The sequence below is a fragment of the Anopheles funestus genome, chromosome 3RL, assembly GCF_943734845.2.
Source record: "Anopheles funestus chromosome 3RL, idAnoFuneDA-416_04, whole genome shotgun sequence".
Lineage (NCBI taxonomy): Eukaryota > Metazoa > Arthropoda > Insecta > Diptera > Culicidae > Anopheles > Anopheles funestus.
Window position 1 is genome coordinate 46,376,950 of NC_064599.1, and position 20,577 is coordinate 46,397,526.

At 37.9% G+C, this 20,577-nt stretch overlaps 4 protein-coding genes across 13 annotated transcripts; all 4 read left to right on the forward strand.

Annotated features, from left to right (window-relative positions):
• Positions 1-2,360: 2,360 nt before the first annotated feature.
• Positions 2,361-8,063, forward strand: LOC125768082 (serine/threonine-protein kinase meng-po). Of its 9 annotated transcripts, none has more exons than XM_049435282.1 (6): positions 2,361-2,444; positions 2,946-3,288; positions 4,683-5,150; positions 5,226-5,325; positions 5,398-5,580; positions 5,657-8,063. In XM_049435282.1, the coding sequence occupies exons 3-6, from the start codon at positions 4,826-4,828 to the stop codon at positions 6,819-6,821; spliced, it is 1,773 nt and encodes a 590-aa protein (XP_049291239.1). In that variant the 5' UTR covers positions 2,361-2,444; positions 2,946-3,288; positions 4,683-4,825; the 3' UTR covers positions 6,822-8,063. The 9 variants fall into 9 exon arrangements, with proteins under 9 accessions (XP_049291239.1, XP_049291240.1, XP_049291243.1 ...); XM_049435283.1 differs by having other exon boundaries at positions 2,361-2,405; XM_049435280.1 differs by lacking the exon at positions 2,361-2,444 and adding an exon at positions 2,451-2,692.
• Positions 7,977-9,888, forward strand: LOC125768094 (aquaporin AQPAn.G-like). Of its 2 annotated transcripts, none has more exons than XM_049435308.1 (4): positions 7,977-8,093; positions 8,969-9,219; positions 9,296-9,670; positions 9,733-9,888. In XM_049435308.1, exons 1-4 carry the CDS (start codon positions 8,078-8,080, stop codon positions 9,886-9,888), a joined length of 798 nt encoding a protein of 265 aa, XP_049291265.1. In that variant the 5' UTR covers positions 7,977-8,077. The 2 variants fall into 2 exon arrangements, with proteins under 2 accessions (XP_049291265.1, XP_049291266.1); XM_049435309.1 differs by having other exon boundaries at positions 9,296-9,662.
• A 519-nt stretch (positions 9,889-10,407) lies between these two features.
• LOC125768092 (aquaporin AQPAn.G-like) lies at positions 10,408-12,566 on the forward strand. Its single transcript, XM_049435306.1, has 4 exons — positions 10,408-10,549; positions 11,585-11,835; positions 11,900-12,274; positions 12,355-12,566. Exons 1-4 carry the CDS (start codon positions 10,411-10,413, stop codon positions 12,520-12,522), a joined length of 933 nt encoding a protein of 310 aa, XP_049291263.1. The 5' UTR covers positions 10,408-10,410; the 3' UTR covers positions 12,523-12,566.
• A 2,398-nt stretch (positions 12,567-14,964) lies between these two features.
• On the forward strand, positions 14,965-19,123 carry LOC125768087 (aquaporin-like). Its single transcript, XM_049435297.1, has 4 exons — positions 14,965-15,212; positions 17,953-18,210; positions 18,305-18,598; positions 18,667-19,123. Exons 2-4 carry the CDS (start codon positions 17,962-17,964, stop codon positions 18,880-18,882), a joined length of 759 nt encoding a protein of 252 aa, XP_049291254.1. The 5' UTR covers positions 14,965-15,212; positions 17,953-17,961; the 3' UTR covers positions 18,883-19,123.
• Positions 19,124-20,577: the final 1,454 nt, after the last annotated feature.

Consider the following 20,577-nt stretch of genomic DNA (forward strand, 5'->3'; position numbering starts at 1 on the left):
ATTCAAATGATTAGCACATCTTTTTTTCAATGAACCTATTCAATTCATATGCCTGCTTTAACTGCTTTTAGAGAAATGTTTGTGTTTCTAACATTTTTGTCACTTTCTATGTACCACTGTCTTTTTATGACTACGATAGAGGATACAATGCGGCTATTATCAGAAGACAAATATAGAATACATATTTACGTATCGAAGGTATTGGTGACATTATTCTACATCTTCTAATCTAATTATTGAGCAATCTCCTAAGCTAATGATAACGTACAACTCATAGGTTACAATCTTGTTTACTTACGGTGAAAACATCCCACATGTTCATTAATACATGAAATGAAAACAAACATGACCTAACAGACCGTTAAACCGAATAAGACGAACAAGTCGTTAATTGTTTCTATTATTACACCTCGTTAAGTTCATATTACATTTTAATTTATTACACAATGTTCATGTCCGGAACGTCGAGTTCCATCCGGACCGTCCCCCCGTAGCAAGGACTGACTATCCGGCTTACGTGGTAAAATAATTCTAGTAAGCCAGAAATGTCCGGCGTAACCTGTAAGGTCGTTAAAGCCAAGAAGAGAGAGAGAGAGAACGTTCAAGTTAAATTCTTTAACTTCTTTCTTACATTTAATTGTATTTTCTGCCTTAATTAATTGCTTAATTTAATTGTATTTAAAAGATTTTAAAATTTATAAGTTTTGTAAAAAAATGTATAAAAAAAAATCCTTAAACAACCACCAAAACAGTAACATATTACGAGGAAAGAAAGAAGTTGAATCTATAATTGTTAATCCCTCTGTGTCTGACAATACGGCCGCATTGTTGCTGATGGCCGTGACTAAAGCCGTGATCATGTAATATAAATAAAATAAAAATACATGTCAATATAAATTTTTATTAAATTAAAAATCATTTTATTACCATTAAACAAACAACCTATCACTTTTCCCTTTGCAAATATATCGGACCATTCTTTAAGCCGTGCTGATTGCCTACTGATAGGCGCAAATACTTTCTGTTACTGTTTTGCAACAAACTCTATAACTTGTGTCGTATCGGTCAGCTTTTGATTGAGTAAACATTCCTGAAGCTCTCCACATAGTTCAATCAAGAATTCACTTAAATTGCAGTGCATGATAAGATAAGATATGATAATAGTTTGCTGAACCATTTGTTTCATTTATTCAAACCGATTCATTGCCACCTCGTTCAAATAACTTTTCAGCGCACAACATCACACAAACCGACGATAAATTAAACACAACAAATGTAATTCATTCCCTTTAGTATGACTTCAAAGGTTACAATTCATTGCTTGAACAAGTAGTTGTTAAATTGTATTGGTTGAATTAAAGCCTTGAAACGTTTTGAAGGAACACATCTAATTTCTTAGCATTCCTCATTCACCAGATTTTCTTACTCTGTAATATATCGAAATATCGACCATTTTCTTATTTATTTCATTACTTATTTCCTTATATATCATTTACCAAAATTAATATAGCTACATTGCTCCATATAGGAGTACAAATTATTAAACATAGCAACATAACATCACAACCATTAAATAAAGTTAAAATAACAAATAATAGGTATTTTCAATCATGTTTAAGGTTTTTTTTATTTATTCGAGCATCAGGATTTTTATATTTTTGGTAAGCATTTCCATATCACAATTAATTATACATTTTAATACTATTCATTTTGGTCTTGGTCTGCTATGGTTTTATATATCCGTCAGCTCGTACATGGCGATTCGAATGGTATTTGGTACCCGTACTGTTGTTTGGAGACCGATGTTGTTATCAATAAACTATCAGGCGCCTCCACCTGCATCATTTTTCATAAAAGGGAACATTAATTTTTGTTAATTTACTGTTTTTGTCTTTTTTTTTAATTTCTTCATTTGATGTTGCTTAGCTTCCAGCACAGCGTCCAGTCAGATAATTCAAAAAAACTAAGAACAAATTCCAAATATAACCTCTAACGACAAGGCATCACTAAAACATAACATTCGACGATCGCACAAAAGGGTTTAAAACAAGTGATCAAGCTCAAATGAGCTTGAAATATTTCTGTTACCTCAACCCAACATAACAAGAAGCTGATTGATTGTTTATGATCACCTACTTCCGCATCGTATAAAGTAAATTAATGGATTTCTTTTCGGTTCAAATGCACTCGTACGAACGAAAGTGTTGAAATACGAAGATTTCGGTACGATATTCAAAAATAACTTTCGATGAGAGCGAAACATTCGATGAGAGTATTTATTCACCATTTGAGTTTGCGAGCGAAACATAGCGTACGGCCGAGCCGCCATGATCGCGATCATCATCATACTCAGTTGTGCTCATCGTTTACCCGAGATCTAACGTTTTTAACTAGTCGTTGTTCGGGTATAGTGCAAACTAAGAAATGAAGCCCGTTTGGTCCAAGTTTCTGCAATATACCTAATTTAGAAAAGCAATTGACGATCTGATAATGATCTGATACATTCTGCTTCACGTTTACTTTAGTTATCATCAAAATGACTATCGCCATTTCTCTCTTGGCGACGCCGGCCCGTGCGAACAACGTTGTGTAAAAATCTAGTGATATATAAATTTAGAAAATCATTAGCTCGGCGCAACCACAGCTGCAGCCGCACAGCAGGCATCATTCTGCCTCGTGAAAACAGGGTCCCGTGAAATGGTTTAATGTCAAAACGATACCAACATTTCCACGTTTGCAATTACAACCACAACGGCAGTTGCTGTTGATGTGATGAAAAATCATTCGGTTACGATATAAACGGAGTGTCGATTCTTCGTAAGAGCTGGTTTTCCCATTACAGCAACAAACCACACCCTACATTTGTGCGGGATAATGATTCTTTTTTCTTTCATTCTTGACAACATGGAACTGCACGGTGTGCCTGTTTCGTACACTACCAAAAGTATTGTGTTGAAGTGACTACAATCTCAGACCCGGAACTATACGGAACCAATCTAGAAATTGCTTGAATTTATTCAACACTAAACATACCATACAAACATACAAAGTCCAGATATCAGAATCCGCTCGCCGCTATAAAATCTTAACCTGCAATGCATATGTTTGTGAACGAAAAACCCAGTGAAGATATGTGAAAGTTTTGTGGAAATGCATTGTTTAGTGTTACACATTACACATTAACAAGTGTTAGCGAAAAAAGTGAACAAATGTTAAAGTGAAAGTGATGTTGAAAATTATTATCAATTTCAATTAATCATTTATACTCAAATACACATACACAGAACAGTAAGTGAGAAAAATGTATTGGTTGTTCATCGGTTATATTTAATTTTCATATGCCTAGAGGGAAGTGCGCTCTTTGTAATTTGAAGGACACATTAAACAATTAAACAAAGAGCTATGAGAACAAAACAATATGAAATAGTACGACATAAATCTTTCGTATAAGCAACTCAATAAATTAATGTTATTTTGACATGTAAATACATAAGCATAACAACAAGCTTTATAGAGCACAAACACTAGTTCCAACTTCCGTACAACCCAACATTTGAATTGAACAAAAAATCTGACTGTAAATTGCGTCTCGACAATCGATCAGTTAAAATTTTAAAATTTTCGTTATGTCGGTCTGTTGCCATATTGTCGGTGTTGTCATATTGAATATCGTATTGCTAGGTGTTTCCAGTTTTATTGAAATCATTGTCATAGAGATTAAGTTTCACTTATTTCTTATCAGGTTTATAAACATTGCCTTTACGATTCGCTTATCGAAGTTGCTTATTTAATAAACGTTTCCAAATCGAACGTTTGGAGATAATCAAAGGCTATAGAAAATCAAATACTTCTCTATGCAATCAAGGAAAACTTTTGAAATATCGGCAAAACAAGTGAAATAAATTATCTTTGACATAAATCCGCGATTTCAATGTTGTGACGTTATGACGTTTCGTTTAAATTACGCTTATCACCCTATAATTTCATTTTCGTCATCAGGCGTTGCGCTATCGAATAAGCGTTACAAAATAGCTATCAAATTTCAAAACGATCGCTAACACAAATCAAAACGATGAAACCACCTTCAGTAGATAAACGGCACGTATAACAGTAAGCCGTAAATGTATTCGGTGTTTAAAAATAAGCCTTTGCACATATACGTATGTCACGATCACCTGTTGTCTTTGACACTTGTTCCATATCAATAATCTATAAACATTCGCATCATAGAGACCCCAAAAATATGAAGTCTTCCAATGACGAATATGATCCAATCGAATATAATACAGACAGTATGTAGAGTTGAACATGATGTTCAAAATTGTCATGAATTTATCTGCTATCATCACTTACCTTCATCTGTTATTTCCGAGCGAAAAATGGTGACCAAAGTAAAGATTATTACACATTGTTGAATGGATGATAGTATTATGGCTCACTGTCATCTTACATTATGCCTTCTGTGTTTCACGGTCCGCTCGCCGGTGCGTATGTTTATTTCGGTACAAACCTCGTGTGCAACGTAATTAAATGTGTCCTTCGGTTAGCTTACGAGGCGGGTTTTGATAAATAAACGATAAAAATCGTAGCTTCTTTTTGTGTTACCTCCACAATTGGTTTACTTTCTTGTAACTTTTTTCTCTTTTCTTCTTTCTCATTTTACAATATTTAATCATTTGCAGTTGAATTGAAAAAACTAGCCGTACAGATGCGATCCAATAACAGCTAACAATGTGGAAGTATCAAAATGATGTTTACAAAAAGAGGTACTCAGTCTAGCTTTGGGCTGATTTTTTAGTTTGTTATATACAACACATCAAAAAACATGGCATCTTCGAAGAAATCTAGTGGAAGCATCCACAAAGTTCGCGAGTTCGAACTTGATAAAGTGGTCCTGTCTGACGAGTTTGACATCTTACAAATTGTTGGCGAAGGATGGTTTGGGAAAATACTGCTCGTAGAGCATCGTGCTACCGACACGGAGATGGTACTGAAGCTGCTACCCAAACCGTTCGTCTCGCTGACAGACTTTTACAAGGAATTTCACTTCAGTCTTATGCTGGGGCAGCATAAAAATATTGTTACCACTTATGATGTCGCTTTCGAAACGGCCGGATTCTACGTATTCACCCAGGAGTATGCACCATTAGGTAACACTACACTTTAGCACTAAATGCAAGGGAGGAGCTCATAGTTCTCTTTGATGTTTCCCAACACTTTTACAGGAGACCTAACATCAAATGTGTCGGACAGTGGAATCGGTGAGCTGCACACAAAGCGTGTTGCTAGACAACTTGCGTCAGCGATCGATTATATTCATCAAAAGTGAGAAAACGATCATATTCCTGCTTTTTCACCAGCACTGTGTTAATTGTTGCTGTCGGTTTTGCCTTTCAGAGACCTTATACACAGAGACATCAAATTGGACAATGTGTTAGTGTTTCGATCAGATTTTGCTCGCATCAAGCTCTGTGACTTTGGAGAATCGAGGAAACTCGGTGAGGAGGTACTGAGGCGTAACGAATGGCTACCGTACAGTCCTCCCGAAGTGTTGCTTGTGAAAACGGATGATAAATACAAGTGAGTAAGTACCCATTCGATAACCAAGCTCAGTGATTACAACTGTCAATTTGTTATTGCTGTTTTTTACATTCAGGACTGATACGGCCCACGACGTGTGGCAGTTTGGCATAGTATGTTTTGTGTGTCTCACAGGCTGCCTACCCTGGCAAAAGGCATCTCTTGATGATCCTCGATATAATCGTTATCAGCAATGGCACCAGGCAACTCTTACGTTTCCAATGAAGCGCTGCCCAAAGCTATTCAAACTGCTTTCTGCAAGGGCGTGCAAGCTGTTTAAGAAATTCCTAGATCCCCGATCGGATCGAAGACTAAAGACGCTGAGCGATTTGCAAAAGTATCTCGATGACCGATGGCTTGGAAAAACAGCAGAAAAGGAGATGGCTGAAAATGAACCAGATGAATTGTGTCCTTCGATGTACTCCTTCCACAGCAGCGTTGAGGAAAAAAATAAGCTCCTAGGAACACTGGCACAATGTGGCATCGAGACGACCGTTGATCGTGCCGCCAAGAAAAACCGTATACGAGACTGGATCCAATCATCGGTGATCGTAGAGGAAGAGGAGGAAGATGATTCGGGCTCGGCTACACCCTCATCAACCGTTTCGCGAACAGCCGTTCCCGGACACGTTTCTTCCGTCGCCGCAATTGAGCGGGCGGAGAAAAAGATCAACTCGACTGTAAAGGAAGCATCACAGAAACACATCGATCCACGGACTGGAACGGTACAGGTCGGGCCAAGTGAGATGGGATCAATAAACGCGCGGGATAGTAACAATAACTGGTCGTCGCCAAACATTAACGGACATTCAATTACGACAAACTCTGTCAAGCCCAGCCTCCTCGCGGCTACGCACGGTCTAGTGAAGGAGGCATTTAATACGGTTGCATCAGTTACGGTACCCGGGACGGAAATCAATCGCAATGGATCGGTTAATAAAAAGAGTAGCGTACAAGATAGTGGGTACGGTAGCTTGAAAGGAGGACTCAAGAGTGGTCCAAATAGTAGGAAAATTTCCAAATCGCCAACTCTTCCCAAGCGGTCCACCTTCATACGATCTGAGAACAATCCCTATGAAGAGCAAGAATCGGCAGAAGAACGTGATAGTCAGAGTTTGGAATTTGACGAACTAGAAACCGATCGTGGATCGGACGGTTTTCTCAATGCAGTACCCACCAAACAAGTGCCTGAGAAAAGCCAGAAAAGCACTTACGATAGGATCTTCTTTCGAAGAAAGTAATGCTGCAAACTTGTCAATTTGATTTATCGTTTTCGTTTCAATTATTTACCGTGAATCCCGGAGATTGCACGTAAAAGTGTGGTACGCATGTGTGTGTGTTGTATGTAAATGAAGTTGTTGGAGCACAGACTTGTTCATGTTTTGCAAAACATCAAAACCAGCACCGAATTACAAAGCAAATTGCACCGATAGCTAATGCACGTGTTAAATTTCACCATTTTACGCTACAGCACGGCGATTTGTTTAATGAACAGCTGAGTGAATCGTTCCAGCTTGTGGACCATGACTAAAGTTCAATAAAGTATCACTGTGTATAATTTTGTAAAACTGCTCTTCTATTCATCTCCCTTATAAGGCGTAACAACTGTCCACTGTATCTTTATTTCACCCAAAATGATAGCAGCAGAAACCGCACCGAATGATGCAGCTAGCCAGCAGTTGTACGTTTCCTACGTCATTTACTATTTGCTGCCATTTAGTGATGCTTCAGACAGTGTATATCTTCATATAGCAACATCTTTATGACCAACATGCAAAACAACAAAATGTGTGGTCCAATATTGTTTATCAGGTCATTAACTCCCACACTTCGCAATGTTCTGTGTAATTAAGAGCGTAAGCTTTTAATGCTTTACAATCATACCACTTGTTCCTAAAATCCAACACCAATAAAAAATGTTCCTGCTCGACCTACAGACCCACAAAATTATCAACCTTCGCCTGAAGATACTGGCACACAGCGGGCAAGTCGCACTGTCGCTTGAGCACGATACTATTTATCGAACGTTTTGTATCAAATAAGTAGACATCTACATCACAAACGGTCATGAAACGTGATTCAAGGCTACAAACAGCTTTACTCTGACTTTACCGGATTTAGAGAAATCACGAAACACGAGGGTATGGTCAGTAATCTCTTGTCTGACCGTCAAGATTGCTTTCGTCGGAATAAGATAATGTGCCTCAAGCATCGTCATTTGTGGGCGCGTTTTTTTTTTATATTACGTTTATCATAAGTATCAGCTTTGAGAAGTTAGCTTAAGAATCAGATAAGCAAAGTGCGTACCATTACACCTTACCAGCCTGCAGTGATACTTATGCAGACACTCATCAGCCTGACACAGTAGCCGTTTTGGCTGTCAGTGGTCAGTTAGTTGTTCTAGGATTCTGTACGGAAACATACTTCAAGTGTAGTGAATAAAGTATTGAATTTCAATTGAAGCAGATCCACTGGAAAACAAATCTGATTATTAACTATGGACAGTCAAACATGTAAGAGAAAAAAAATGTTTCATTTACAATTGTTACCGTGTTATTGTTCATTGTTATGTGAAGAAAAAAATTAAACTAGCACTTTCTCAGTGGTAATTATATAATATTAGTTTACTTTTAATTAGTTGTTTCACTATGCAATATGTAGCTGCTTACTGTTTAAACATGTTTCAACTGTTGCATATAATATAACAGGCAAAACCATCGTATTTGCATTTCTTTGATTATTCCTTGTACCATCATTGCCCTATCTTACCATGATGCTGTTAAAATTCAACACTAGAAGAGCTTTTATCATTCTTATCATGCGCCTCGTGATGCTACTGAATTACTCGATAATACTTTACATTTCTTCTCACATACACGCTGAATTGCGTACTCACACTGCTATGAATAGTGAAGAGCAGGCTCGTGCTTCTACTAATCTACTGTCAATTACATTTGTAGCTTCATGATTTCTCCATATCGCTCATTGCGTATAATGTCAAATAATCGGGCGCCCTGCGCCACGCAAGTTATCAAACTGTTTCATTCATACAAATTATTACACCATGGGCAAAGCGCTCTTATACGGTAACTGCTCCATTATGGCCTCCCGTATACAATTTTAACTTATCGATCATTTCCTCACATCTATCAATCTAGCAGTACATGATGAGCTCAAAAATTGTTTGATTGCAAATCGCGATATCAAGCGTCTCTTATCGTTCATATTGTTGCATTTGAATCATGCACAATATAATCACAAATCATTAGTGTGCTAACTTGTTTTTGGAACTGTTGATTAACAGTTGGACACACCCAGGGTTCTTAATCGTTATTCAAATAATGTCTCTAATCAATCTAATCAAATGCAATCATTCATTCTTGCACAGTTCGTCACAGGCAACCGTGGAAAGTGTTTACACTATTCTTGGCTGAATTCCTCGGCACAGGGATGTTGCTGTTCGGCGGATGCATGGCTGGTTTGGATGGGTTCGACAACATCACTACAAACATTAGCCGTGGGATCACCTTCGGAATGGTAGTCATGATGGCATTCATCACCTTTAGCGCTACTTCGGGTGCGATTATTAATCCTGTAGTATCACTAGCGGCCTATATCTACGGCACATTACCGTTCCCGGTTAGTGCGTCAAAATTCTTGCATAGTGGCAAGCTTCACTTAAACAAACTGCATCTTCTTCTCTACAATTCTACAGCTGATGCTTGTATACATTGTGGCTCAATTCGCTGGAGCACTTTGTGGTTATGGTCTATTACGGGCTGTCACACCGTGGCAGTATTACCTGCAAGCTCTGGAGCACGGCGATGGCCATTGCGTCACCGTGCCTCACGCTAGCCTTTCTTCTGGAATGGCCCTTGCTGTCGAGATCTTGCTAACGGGCATATTGGTGTGGACGAATTGTGGTGTCTGGGACCCGCGGAATAAGAAGGATAGTGATTCTGTTCCTATTAAGTTCGCCTTTCTTATTGCCGGTCTTTCGATTGCTGGCGGACCCATCACTGGTGCTAGTATGAATCCAGCACGTACACTAGCTCCTGCTGTATGGAACCATTCATACAAAGGTCTCTGGGTAGGTACTCTAATCAAATCACCAACTTTGCTTATGTGCATCGTTATTTTGATCCATTACAGATTTATTTTGCCGGTCCTACGGTTGGTGCCATTCTCACGGCATCGATATATCGGTACATCTTTTGGCAAGAATATAAAGCTACTCCTAGCTTTGCATGTAATTGTGCAGACGGTCTTGCAAAGCAAGAGTTCAATTCTGCTAAAACTGTACCTTGAGGTTGGTTTCAAACGAATAATAATGTTACCCGCAGACAAGCGTCTATTCCCTTAGATAGTATCATAAGCGTCGCTGTAAGCCATAATAAAACAAGTCTCTCGGAGGGTGGCATGAAACTCGCTAACCCGCAAGCATTCAAAACGGACACGGTGTGCTGCTACGATAGGTAAATTAGCCTTCGGAAATTACCTCCGTTTGTCAGCGGATTCGTTGATTGACCTTGTTATCGGCAAAGATAAGCTTCAATCATTGAGTTGACGCAGCCGGTACGATGCGCTATCAAACCAGTTGGTAGGCTACGTTCGTCCGACTCGGTCATTCGACCTGTTGAGTTTATAACATTTCCACTCACGTATCGATCGATGCATTAGTGGACGCCGCACTGCATCGTCAAGTAGCTTAAATCCAAAACAAAGCAACATTCGAGACAAAGTTTGAATCAAATTTTAATGTGTATAATCGTTATCAAAACGGTCATCCATCTAAGACGGAAAAGTAGTGAGTAGCGAGCGGTATTAGACATGACGCACAACGGATTATCGATACACCAACATCAACAACAGATCGCTAGCAATGGCGAGGGATCCGCTAATGGTGTTCATATAATCGAGGATGCTGCCCAAAAAAGAGTTACATTTCAAACATCGTGGCACACACAGAGTAAGTTATTTAATAGTTAAATCTTAGTTCAGTTACCATAATAGGTGAATTAATCTTTAATAATATTAAACAAGCTTAACAAATAGTTGTTACAATCAAAATGATTGAATTTTCCATGCATTCAAATACATACTCTTATGCCCTTTAACCTAAAGTGTCAGAAAAAAAACTAAACAGTCATTATCTTGTGCGCAATTTTCTGTCTGACTGATCGTCATATAATCGCTTCGTTGGTTACGATTATAGCAAGTAATGCAATATTGGCCACATATTTCGATTAATCCGTGATAACAATATCTCTTTCGATAGCGTAAATTACAACCTTAATGCGAATGCCGAATGATGATGATGACGGTGATAATTAATACAATAATCCTTCTGAGCAAGAGACAAAACAGCTTATAAAATAATATCACTCATGGCAATAATGAAGACGTATTTGAGTATTCTACATAATGAACCGAGAAACAAATAAATCAGTTGTAAAACAAAGTTCATCATAACTACCGAAACATATCGATAATTTTTCACTTTTCACGTTCTTTTCTCAACATCACTCAATGCTTCCCTTAATATACATTTTTAGTAAGTTCATATTTGGCATAATAATGAAGGATTTTGTGTAGTTTGTTTCCATTCTATCTTCTATCACCTGGAACCTTGCACATATTTAAAAAACCATATTTAAATATTTTAAATAAAAAACATATTTAAAAAGCATTATGTATGATTATCTGCTCGACCGAACTATAAAGCTTTACAACTTTAAGACAGATATCTAAGTCCGAATTTCGCATTCATAAAATCAAAACATCACTGCGCTGTTAAAAGGTGCTTAAAATATATTGACTCTTTATACTAAACACGCTCAGAGACCTTTTGAAACCGTATTATTATCTCTAATATAATATAAATTATATTACAATATAAATTTTATTGTAAGTTTTGTTCATAATAGTTATAATAATTATGCTAGCCATCGCTGATTGTGCTAGCTTTTCAATTCAATGCATAGATTTTCTATTTATATTTTAGTATCAAACACGCCATCCTTTATCGTCCTTTCCAAGTTCCTGGGAGAATTTTTTGGCACGGGCACTCTGATGTTTCTAGGATGTATGGGCTGTCTAGATGGTTTCGACAACGTTACAACCAACTTCAGCCGAGGCCTCATCTTTGGCTTTACGGTTATGGTGGTGATCCTCACATTTGGTGTAGTCTCTGGAGCTCACATAAATCCAGTTGTTTCAATAGCCGCATACATCTACGGTGATATTTCGTGCATGGTAAGTGATAGTGACATAAAAATCTTAAATTCTCATAATGATGGTATACATATCTCTGTTTCAGATGGTACTAGTATACTTTGTGGCTCAGTTTACCGGCGCTTTGTGTGGTTATGGATTGCTTATGGGTGTTGCTCCTCAGACTTACTTCGATCAAGCGTTAGTTGGTGGTCATGGTAGTTGTGTTACGGCCCCACACGCCAGTCTTACAACAACAGCCGCTTTTGGAATAGAATTCATTGTCACTGGAATTCTTATCTGGGCGTGTTGTGGTGTTTGGGACCCACGGAACGCTAAACATCAGGATTCGGCTCCATTGAAATTTGCGCTGCTCGTAGCTGCCATCTCGGTTGCAGCAGGTCCCGCTACCGGTGCAAGTATGAACCCTGCCCGAACATTAGCACCGTGCGTATGGAACAACAGTTACCATAAAATATGGGTATGAACATGACGAATACTCTGGATTATATTCGAACCAAAACAGTTTTCTAATTGTTTCATAAATGTTTCTGTTGACAGATTTATTTTGTAGCACCACCTTTGGCTGGTGTTGTTATGCCCATAACGTACAAGTATGTCTTTCGAAGAGAATTGCATAATGATGGCGAACTAGAAACTACAACTCCCCAAGAACAGGTGTGTGTGTGCGTTATACATAATAAAGAATCACAATTTGAAAAGGTCTGAATGTAATGGTAAGTTAAATAAAAATGATTTCTACAAACAGAAAAGTCTTTTAATTAGCTTAAATTAATTAACAATAGGCAAATCCTTCAGTTCGAAAATACTACAAATTTTAGCAATTGGAAGTTAAATGGGATTTTGTTTTCTGGATACGTTCCTTCAAAGGTATCGGACATATGTTAAATAACTCGCATACTACAACAACGAGTGGTCGAATGAAAAGGAAAAACTACCTTTATGAACTTAAACAGTATGTGATATATTTGTAGCAAATTTCAATGCATATTAAATTTTTTAAGTAAAAATAACATATATAGTTATAGTTATAGTTATAGTTACAGTTATAGTAATTGTTCTCAAACATTAATGAAAAATTAAAAAAAAACAATTTTAATTATTTTTTAATAAGCAATTAATAAACAACTCAACAATCCGAATTGGGCTCTACAACATAAACCGGTTTTATCTTTCCATACCCAACTTTAGCAGCTGGTCTATGATGTGAGTTTTTCCCTGTGAGAAATTTAGAAATATTTCAACATTTTTATAATTCAGAACTGCATATTAATATTATGTAAATATTGCTAATAGAAAATTTCAATCTTACATTAAAACTATGTTGTACAACGCAAAAATTTGGCCTTTACAACAATTTTACTCAAAATTCGTTTGAACATTTTGAATTTGAATCCACACTTGCTCGACTCATCCTAGAGACAAACGCAACTGCATGAAAAACTCACAAGTGAGAAGATTCTGCTCGAATGTGATATGATTGCCACAATGGTTTAGGCTAATCGTTGCCTTTGGTCATTTATTCAGCGTTTCGTTGCAACCACATGTTCTGTTCAACAGTGAACAGTGGCAAATATTTCATACTTAGTTCAATAAAGAAAGAATTCTTAATTATTACACTGTATTCCAATTCACTCTACGTGTTTCTTGTTGATGATATTTTTAAAAAAATCTTTTGCATGTGCCATCTCATGGCTGTTAACATTTTGGTTCTGCTTGCTGATCTATTTAAAATTAGTATTTCCATGAAAATTATGGGTTACCATTTTAAAGGAATTGTTTAACATGTAACGTGATTTTATCACAGAATAAAGGACTAAAAATAATTTACCATAACTTACAGACATGTATTTTTAAATTATTTAACTTCCCAGATTTATCAAATTAACGTAGATCAACAAATCTTACCTTAAATTTCTTAACTGGTTACAGTTCGCATATAATTTGTTTTTGTAAGAAAACATTTTGGCAATTCCTTAGATTCATTTATTTTAGCTATATTGGACGTTACGAAATTGTTAACCGAAAATACTACCGTTTGAATTAAATGGTGATTTCGTTGTATGTGTGGTAACAGGCCAAGCTTTTAGTAGTTTATTTTTTATTGTATTGTGAACTAATGATCATAATGAACCTTTCCTATTGTAAACCTAGTTGACAAAAAAACTTTAAAACTATTTTTAGAAATACTAGGTTTTTTCTTTCCTTCTGATAAAGTATGCGGACTACGTGTAAGGAAATCGACTAATTCAGTTTTTTTCTAAGTTTGCATACATTTGTCTCGGGTAAAATCTCAGTTGAAATGGTAAATCTTGGTACTACTACCAAGATCTGTGCCCGTGGCGGCTCCATGCCGACTTGCGCACGAACACTTTTGCGCACACCACGGTTCCCTCCTACTCATTAGGGCTTCATTGCAAGGTTGGTTTCAGCCTTTGATGCACCAAAACATAATTCACGAAAAATTAATATTACTACTATTATTAAAAGTAATATTAAAGAGTATTAATTACTTCAAATGTATCTCAGACCCCGAATTTTAATTGTATTCCTCATTTAATTTTAATTTTTAACTTTCATCAAAAGTGTTTCTCCTATTAATAGTTATCTGAACCAAAATATAACATAAGAATACTAAAATTATTAACAGCTTACAAAACTGCCAAAGATCTCGGCCTCGTTATGCTCTCCACCCTTTAACCAACGCTGTAACATAATCAAACCTAACAATACATGCATTCACCGAATGTTTTATACTACAACAAAAATAATATACATGAACAGTACGCGTATTGGCCGAAGTTCACCAAGCTAGACATTCTAAAAATATTCCAGCATTGCGTCCTACTCCTGCCTGTTCCACCAGCACCACCGCCAATCCCTTTCGGCCATAGCAGCGTTTGCTGGCCTCCACACTGCCGAAAGACGCTTACATCTCACGCACGCACAGTGCTCCGCGAGGTCACACATATGTGTCAGCGGTGCGCTAGCCTTGCATCCCAGTTCCACTCCTTATCCCGTGTGCAAAAGGAAGAAACCGAAACCTCTCTTACCAATACCTACGCGACCAACTAGTAGTAACTCCGATGCTCCAATCGGCGACAGATTAAGAAAGCATGGCGTTAACGAAACTGTCGACGACATCGACGGCAACAAAAGGTGTCAGTGCCACTTATCAGCAACGTTCCCCTCAGCAGCGCGGTTTGTCAGTGGCATCGTGCGACGACGGCTATCAGTTTGCTCGTAGCATCGAACTCGCTAGCAGTCCTAGCCGCAAGTCGTCGGCGCATCAACGAATCCTAGTTGCATCACAGCTCATCTCCGAACAGCAGCATCTTCGTGAACGGTGCCTTCTGCTTCTGCCACGAGTGGCGGTGTTTCCCTTTGCGCCTTTTACGGTGAGTTTCCGAAGGTTTGTTATGAAAACCCCATTACAACAATTCAAACTGTTTGTGCCTAGCTGCGAAAGTGTGTTTACTGATGTTGAACAAATGTGTACCAAGCATATTTTCAATAGTTTAACAAATTATTTTACTACAAAAGTTTGATAACTACACAATCGTACCAAATTGTAAATGAGTTCGCTTGTTATAATACCTTCGCGCTACAACCATCGGCAATGACTTTGATTTTAAGTGGCAACAGTATCGAAACGTACCGGTGAAAGCATTTACACAATTACAATTCGATCGGTTCATGGGCGCACGAGCGATTTTTTTCGCTCCACCAGTATACCAGTTATTTACATTTTCACATCGCCACAATGTTTGTTCGCCGATGACCCCAGGGTAAAAAGGCCATGCGATAGTGAACCAAAGCCAACAGTGTCGAGAACGTTAGCTCGGTTGAGATTGGGTGTATTTAAAAAAATAACACGAAAGAAGAACACATAATAAACGATCACCCAGTACAGAGAAGATTGTCAGTTGCGGTGTCAAGTGAAATTCAAACACCGTAGATACGATCATCACGGTCAGATCACCGAGGAAAGTGCACGTTGGTTACGAAACCCGAATCCATTCGAATGGAATCCATTTCTTCGCACTGCAAGGGACTATCAACACACCGATAATACACGGAAGTACTGTTTTATAAAAGCAAAAGCAAAAAAAAAACAAGAGATAATGCATTACACTACAACACGGTACCTTCAAAGCAAACAATTAACGTTACACCAGCGCTTGCACTTTTGTTGATTAATGGCACGTTTTCTATGGTGTGGTGGATTTGGCGGGAAGAGTGATTATACACAAACTGCTCTTGTAAAATTTACGCAAACGCTGCTGTATAGTCAACAGACCTTTTTCATGCAAATGCATTGAAACCACCCAGGTATTGGTGGCTTGATGAACTTCGTATATTAAATGTTAAACACAGTTGCATTACTTAGAACACAGCAAATATCGAAAAACAACTTACAACTTGAATGCATGAAGAACGCAATTCAAGATGATAAAGTACTCTTACTCGATATGGCAACAGCATTCCTGCGTAAGATAAATTTGTGATCCAGAGTGCATTTTAAACAGCATTTGAAATATTGCCATGGCTCCTACTAATGGGTAGATGGATCGTATAAAATGTAGTTGTTGTCGATTGCATTTGCAAACCGCCTACAACATTGTAATCGAAGCTTCGCAACTAGTTCCACAGTTCGAATCTCGAAATCAAGTTTTTACTCATTTGAATGGGGTACTAATGAACCGCTGCGTCAAATCCTAAATAAAAAAAAAACTGATAACTCACACATCATCCGATCAGTCTACGGACTGGTTCCGTTCGAAATGCCAGCAGAATGCGAAGACTCTTCACAACCGATAGCGTTCATCTAGCATTCGAATCTAACCTCCGAGGTCGTAACGCAGAACAAGTGAAGCGTTCTCCGATAACCCTTCATACTGCCATATCAAACGGACGTCATACTTAGCTCGATTGTACCATCCACAAAACAAAACGTTGCTCATTTTCATCGATCATGTTACGTCATCTTGAGTCAAATCTATCACAAGAACAACGAAAAAGTCGAGCCCTTCGCCATCCGAGCAACAAGATACGACTGTGCAAAGGTTATGCCAGGATTGTTCTTGTTCAATTTATCGTCTTCCGATAACGAACTGATACCGCATCGCAAACCGATCAGATTTCTGTTACATTTTAGGGACAACCGTTTCGATAAGACATCACAAGTGCAGCGGAGGTTGACCGTAGTAGAAGGAATTCAAACACCTAATCTCTACCTCGCGCATGTTTCTCAACAACTTTTCTTCTAACGTGCACATAGTTAACACATATACAGCAAGACCAGTTTCAACCGGGTAGATAAAGTATCAGACAAACATTTGAAGCAATACGACAGTTTGACCAGAGGAAGATTTTACCTCAGCTTCTCTTCTATAAAGAGCAAAAGCGCGAAGCGTACATGCATTTACAGGTTGGTGTACTTCAACTATAACGCCACTGGAGATATAACGCTACCTCACTCAATACCATGTGATTCTTGATTCTCGTAATGTTTGACTTGCGGTTATCTAAACAAACATTACTACTTGACTTACTGCAGTGACTTATGGCTACACTAACCGGGCCAATCCTACATGGTCCCTCTAGTACTAGAAGTATAACGTATTTTACGAATAACATTGCACTTCAATTATTTACATTATTTGTCAAGTACATTTATGTTTAAACTTTTTTTTTAATTGATTACATTAAATATTCGGTACCGAAACAAAAACAGGAAAACAAAATTCGTACAGTACATTAGTACTTGATGAGCCAGCGACAAAAATCTTTTACAATCCAATCATAAACCAGTGCAGTGCGCTACAGCAACAGCAGCTTTAACTGCTACTAATTGCCACTCTATCTGCTACTTACTACTGATAAGAAAGATGACAATTCTTTACTGCACAGATTGGCCAACATTATTGGTGTCATATAATATTTTGTATTATAGCCTTTGAGCAATAAGCAATGGATGAAGATGTGTCAACCAATTCATTGACCAAATTTTGAATGCCTAGTATGTAATTCACAATAGCTTTAATGAAGCATAACTCTATTAAAAAGTATTTTTCTAGCTCTTTTAGTTTATCAAACATTGCTAACACTTTATCTAATTACTTTGTCTTATTACAGAACAGCACAATGAAAAAATCCACGCTCGACAATATTTCGGTGTTCCTAGCCGAGCTGATTGGCACAGGATTGTTGGTGATGCTTGGTTGTATGGGCTGTGTGTCTGGGTTAGGCCATACTCCTTCACACTTTGAATTGTGCATCAACTTTGGTCTAATAGTGATGATCGTTGTACAAGTGTTCGGATGCGTATCCGGAGCTCACCTCAATCCAGCGGTCACCGCAGCCGCATGGGTGTACGATTTAGTTTCCACCAAGGTATGTATGCTGATGGTCAAACTTCATCTCTAGACCCACACAAATGCCTATTACTGACACTGACACATGTACTTCTATCTATTGCATCATGAAGATGGCCCTGGCGTATGCTGCAGCTCAATGCGTAGGTGCCTTTATGGGCTACGGTGTCCTGAAGTTGCTGACACCAACAGCCGTGTTCGATTCTGCGTTAGAAAAAGGACCCGGATTCTGCGTGACACAACCTAACAGTGCTATCTCAAACATGCAGGCGGTTGGCATTGAATTTGTCGCTACTATGGTATTGATCTTAGTCTGCTGTGGCGTTTGGGATCCTCGCAACGCTAAACATCACGATTCGGTTGCGTTAAAGTTTGGTTTTACTGTCGGTGCTCTAGCCGTTGCTGCGGTATGTAGCCTATAATCCACAAAACGATAACACTTCCATAACACACCTTCTGTCCTTAATAATTTTAGGGTCCCTACACCGGTGCGAGCATGAACCCGGCCCGTTCTTTAGGCCCAGTCCTGTGGAATGGTGTATATAATGCACATTGGATCTATTGGGTCGGCCCACTTGGAGCTGCTTTTCTAACTGCCTTCGCCTACAAAGCTGTTTTTCGGCGGGAAGTACCTATCGAACAGCTGAACCACGAACTATCGGCTCTTAATACTGACAAATCAAACGCTTAGTTGTCTCATTCTCTTACTTCCAACAATAATCGTTACAAATAATCGTTTCCCGATGTAGTACACAGCACTATTTATACTGTACTGTTTTATTCGATTACTCCTGCGAAAAGCGCAGTTTTGAGCGGCAATTGCTTGTCAACATCTTCAAACTTAATTTACATCGCGCAATTATGACGTACGCCTCGTTTAAATATAAGATATCTTTTTAAAATAAATCATAAAACAGACCATGCCATTTAAACTGACCCAGCTTAATTGTTCAGCGTGTTTCGAGTTCACAAGTACGATAATTCATAATACCTTCTTCTTCTACGTACGATAATTCTTAAAACCTTAAATGAGTACAACACTTCTTTTCCTTTTGTTCAATCATGCTTTAACTCATTTAAGCATTGCAGATTCCAATATACGCTACTTGGCAGCTTTCTTGCGCATCAACCATCCGAAAACACTTTATCGATAGCAAATGACCAATATGTTACTTTCAATATACAAAATGCTACAGACGGAATAAAATTGTAGTTTATCTACTTGTATGTTTATAATTGCATTATTGTAACTTAAGTACATTAAAACAATGTACATACCTAAACACGTGTTACATAAGTTACGTCCAAAAACAAACAACATGCCTTGATAAATAAATACATACAACACATACCAGTTATAATTATCCAAGACGAAATTCTTAAGCCATAACTTTTTGTCTTCGAATATTATTTCAGCAAAATACTATCAACACATTACATTCATAGTTTGTTTCTTTGTCATTTGTTTCTTTATTTAACAGCTTTTCTTTCGTAAAAAGCCATTTAACTGCACATTTTCTTAACCGTAACAGCGTCACTGTGCACTTATCATATACTATCGTTTTGTGAGGTTCTTCATATTCTGTACTGCCGTATCGATGTATTGTACAAGACAGAGATCTCCACCTATACATGAACTTTTCCATATTATAATATACCCTAAGCTATGCTACACAAAGGAGGAAAGCAGGAAAATGAATATAGGCCTCGATGGGGGCATATAGATTTTAATGAATAACACAACAAACAAAATGAGACTAATGATCACTATCAGTCTAAAATTATGTTGACAATCATCCTCTCTCACCATTTTCCCGGCATCTTTTAGTGTGTCAGCTAAAGTTTGTAAGAGAATTACTTTGCGTCGTATTCGCTAATGATTCTCAAATCATTCACGATCAGTTCATGTTTTCGGTTTAATTATTCGTTTGAACAAAACGCAACATGATCATCCTCGGCTCCTAGAATCGTTTTAACATCGAGCTTTAATCGTCTTTTCTAATTAGCCACCCCACTAATTATTAGGCATTTCAAACGACTACCATCCAAAAGTTACCATTCGTGCAGATAATTTTATTATTTAATTTCTCACACTAAGCGTAAGCATTCATTAACTTAATGATATCTATCTCTTTATTTCTGTGATTTCCTTTGCTATTTGCTACCCTTACCAGAATCTCCGCCTATCGATAAACCGTCTAACATATTTAGGTACTAATTTTATACAAAGTTTGTCAAGCATTACCCTCAGTTCTACTAGTTTTGCATTTGCATCTTCTCACTGTTATCTTCAGCAATGATCCCGCATGTGTGTCGATCAAGTCTGTCAATTCCAGCCAAGCATAGTTGACAAATTTGTTTTTATTTATGCAACTTTCCGCCTTGC

What these genes read in the sequence shown, in the direction of transcription:
- LOC125768087 (XM_049435297.1), top strand. Translation starts at nt 17,962, where the DNA reads ATGAAAAAATCCACGCTCGACAATATTTCGGTGTTCCTAGCCGAGCTG. An exon ending in ACGATTTAGTTTCCACCAAG is followed by an intron (nt 18,211 to 18,304) that starts GTATGTATGCTG and finishes TGCATCATGAAG; the next exon opens with ATGGCCCTGGCGTATGCTGC. An exon ending in GTGCTCTAGCCGTTGCTGCG is followed by an intron (nt 18,599 to 18,666) that starts GTATGTAGCCTA and finishes TAATAATTTTAG; the next exon opens with GGTCCCTACACCGGTGCGAG.
- LOC125768082 (XM_049435282.1), top strand. Translation starts at nt 4,826, where the DNA reads ATGGCATCTTCGAAGAAATCTAGTGGAAGCATCCACAAAGTTCGCGAG. An exon ending in CCAGGAGTATGCACCATTAG is followed by an intron (nt 5,151 to 5,225) that starts GTAACACTACAC and finishes ACACTTTTACAG; the next exon opens with GAGACCTAACATCAAATGTG. An exon ending in ATCGATTATATTCATCAAAA is followed by an intron (nt 5,326 to 5,397) that starts GTGAGAAAACGA and finishes TTTGCCTTTCAG; the next exon opens with AGACCTTATACACAGAGACA.
- LOC125768092 (XM_049435306.1), top strand. Translation starts at nt 10,411, where the DNA reads ATGACGCACAACGGATTATCGATACACCAACATCAACAACAGATCGCT. An exon ending in ACGGTGATATTTCGTGCATG is followed by an intron (nt 11,836 to 11,899) that starts GTAAGTGATAGT and finishes TCTCTGTTTCAG; the next exon opens with ATGGTACTAGTATACTTTGT. An exon ending in ACAGTTACCATAAAATATGG is followed by an intron (nt 12,275 to 12,354) that starts GTATGAACATGA and finishes TTCTGTTGACAG; the next exon opens with ATTTATTTTGTAGCACCACC.
- LOC125768094 (XM_049435308.1), top strand. An exon ending in ACGGCACATTACCGTTCCCG is followed by an intron (nt 9,220 to 9,295) that starts GTTAGTGCGTCA and finishes ACAATTCTACAG; the next exon opens with CTGATGCTTGTATACATTGT. An exon ending in ATTCATACAAAGGTCTCTGG is followed by an intron (nt 9,671 to 9,732) that starts GTAGGTACTCTA and finishes GATCCATTACAG; the next exon opens with ATTTATTTTGCCGGTCCTAC.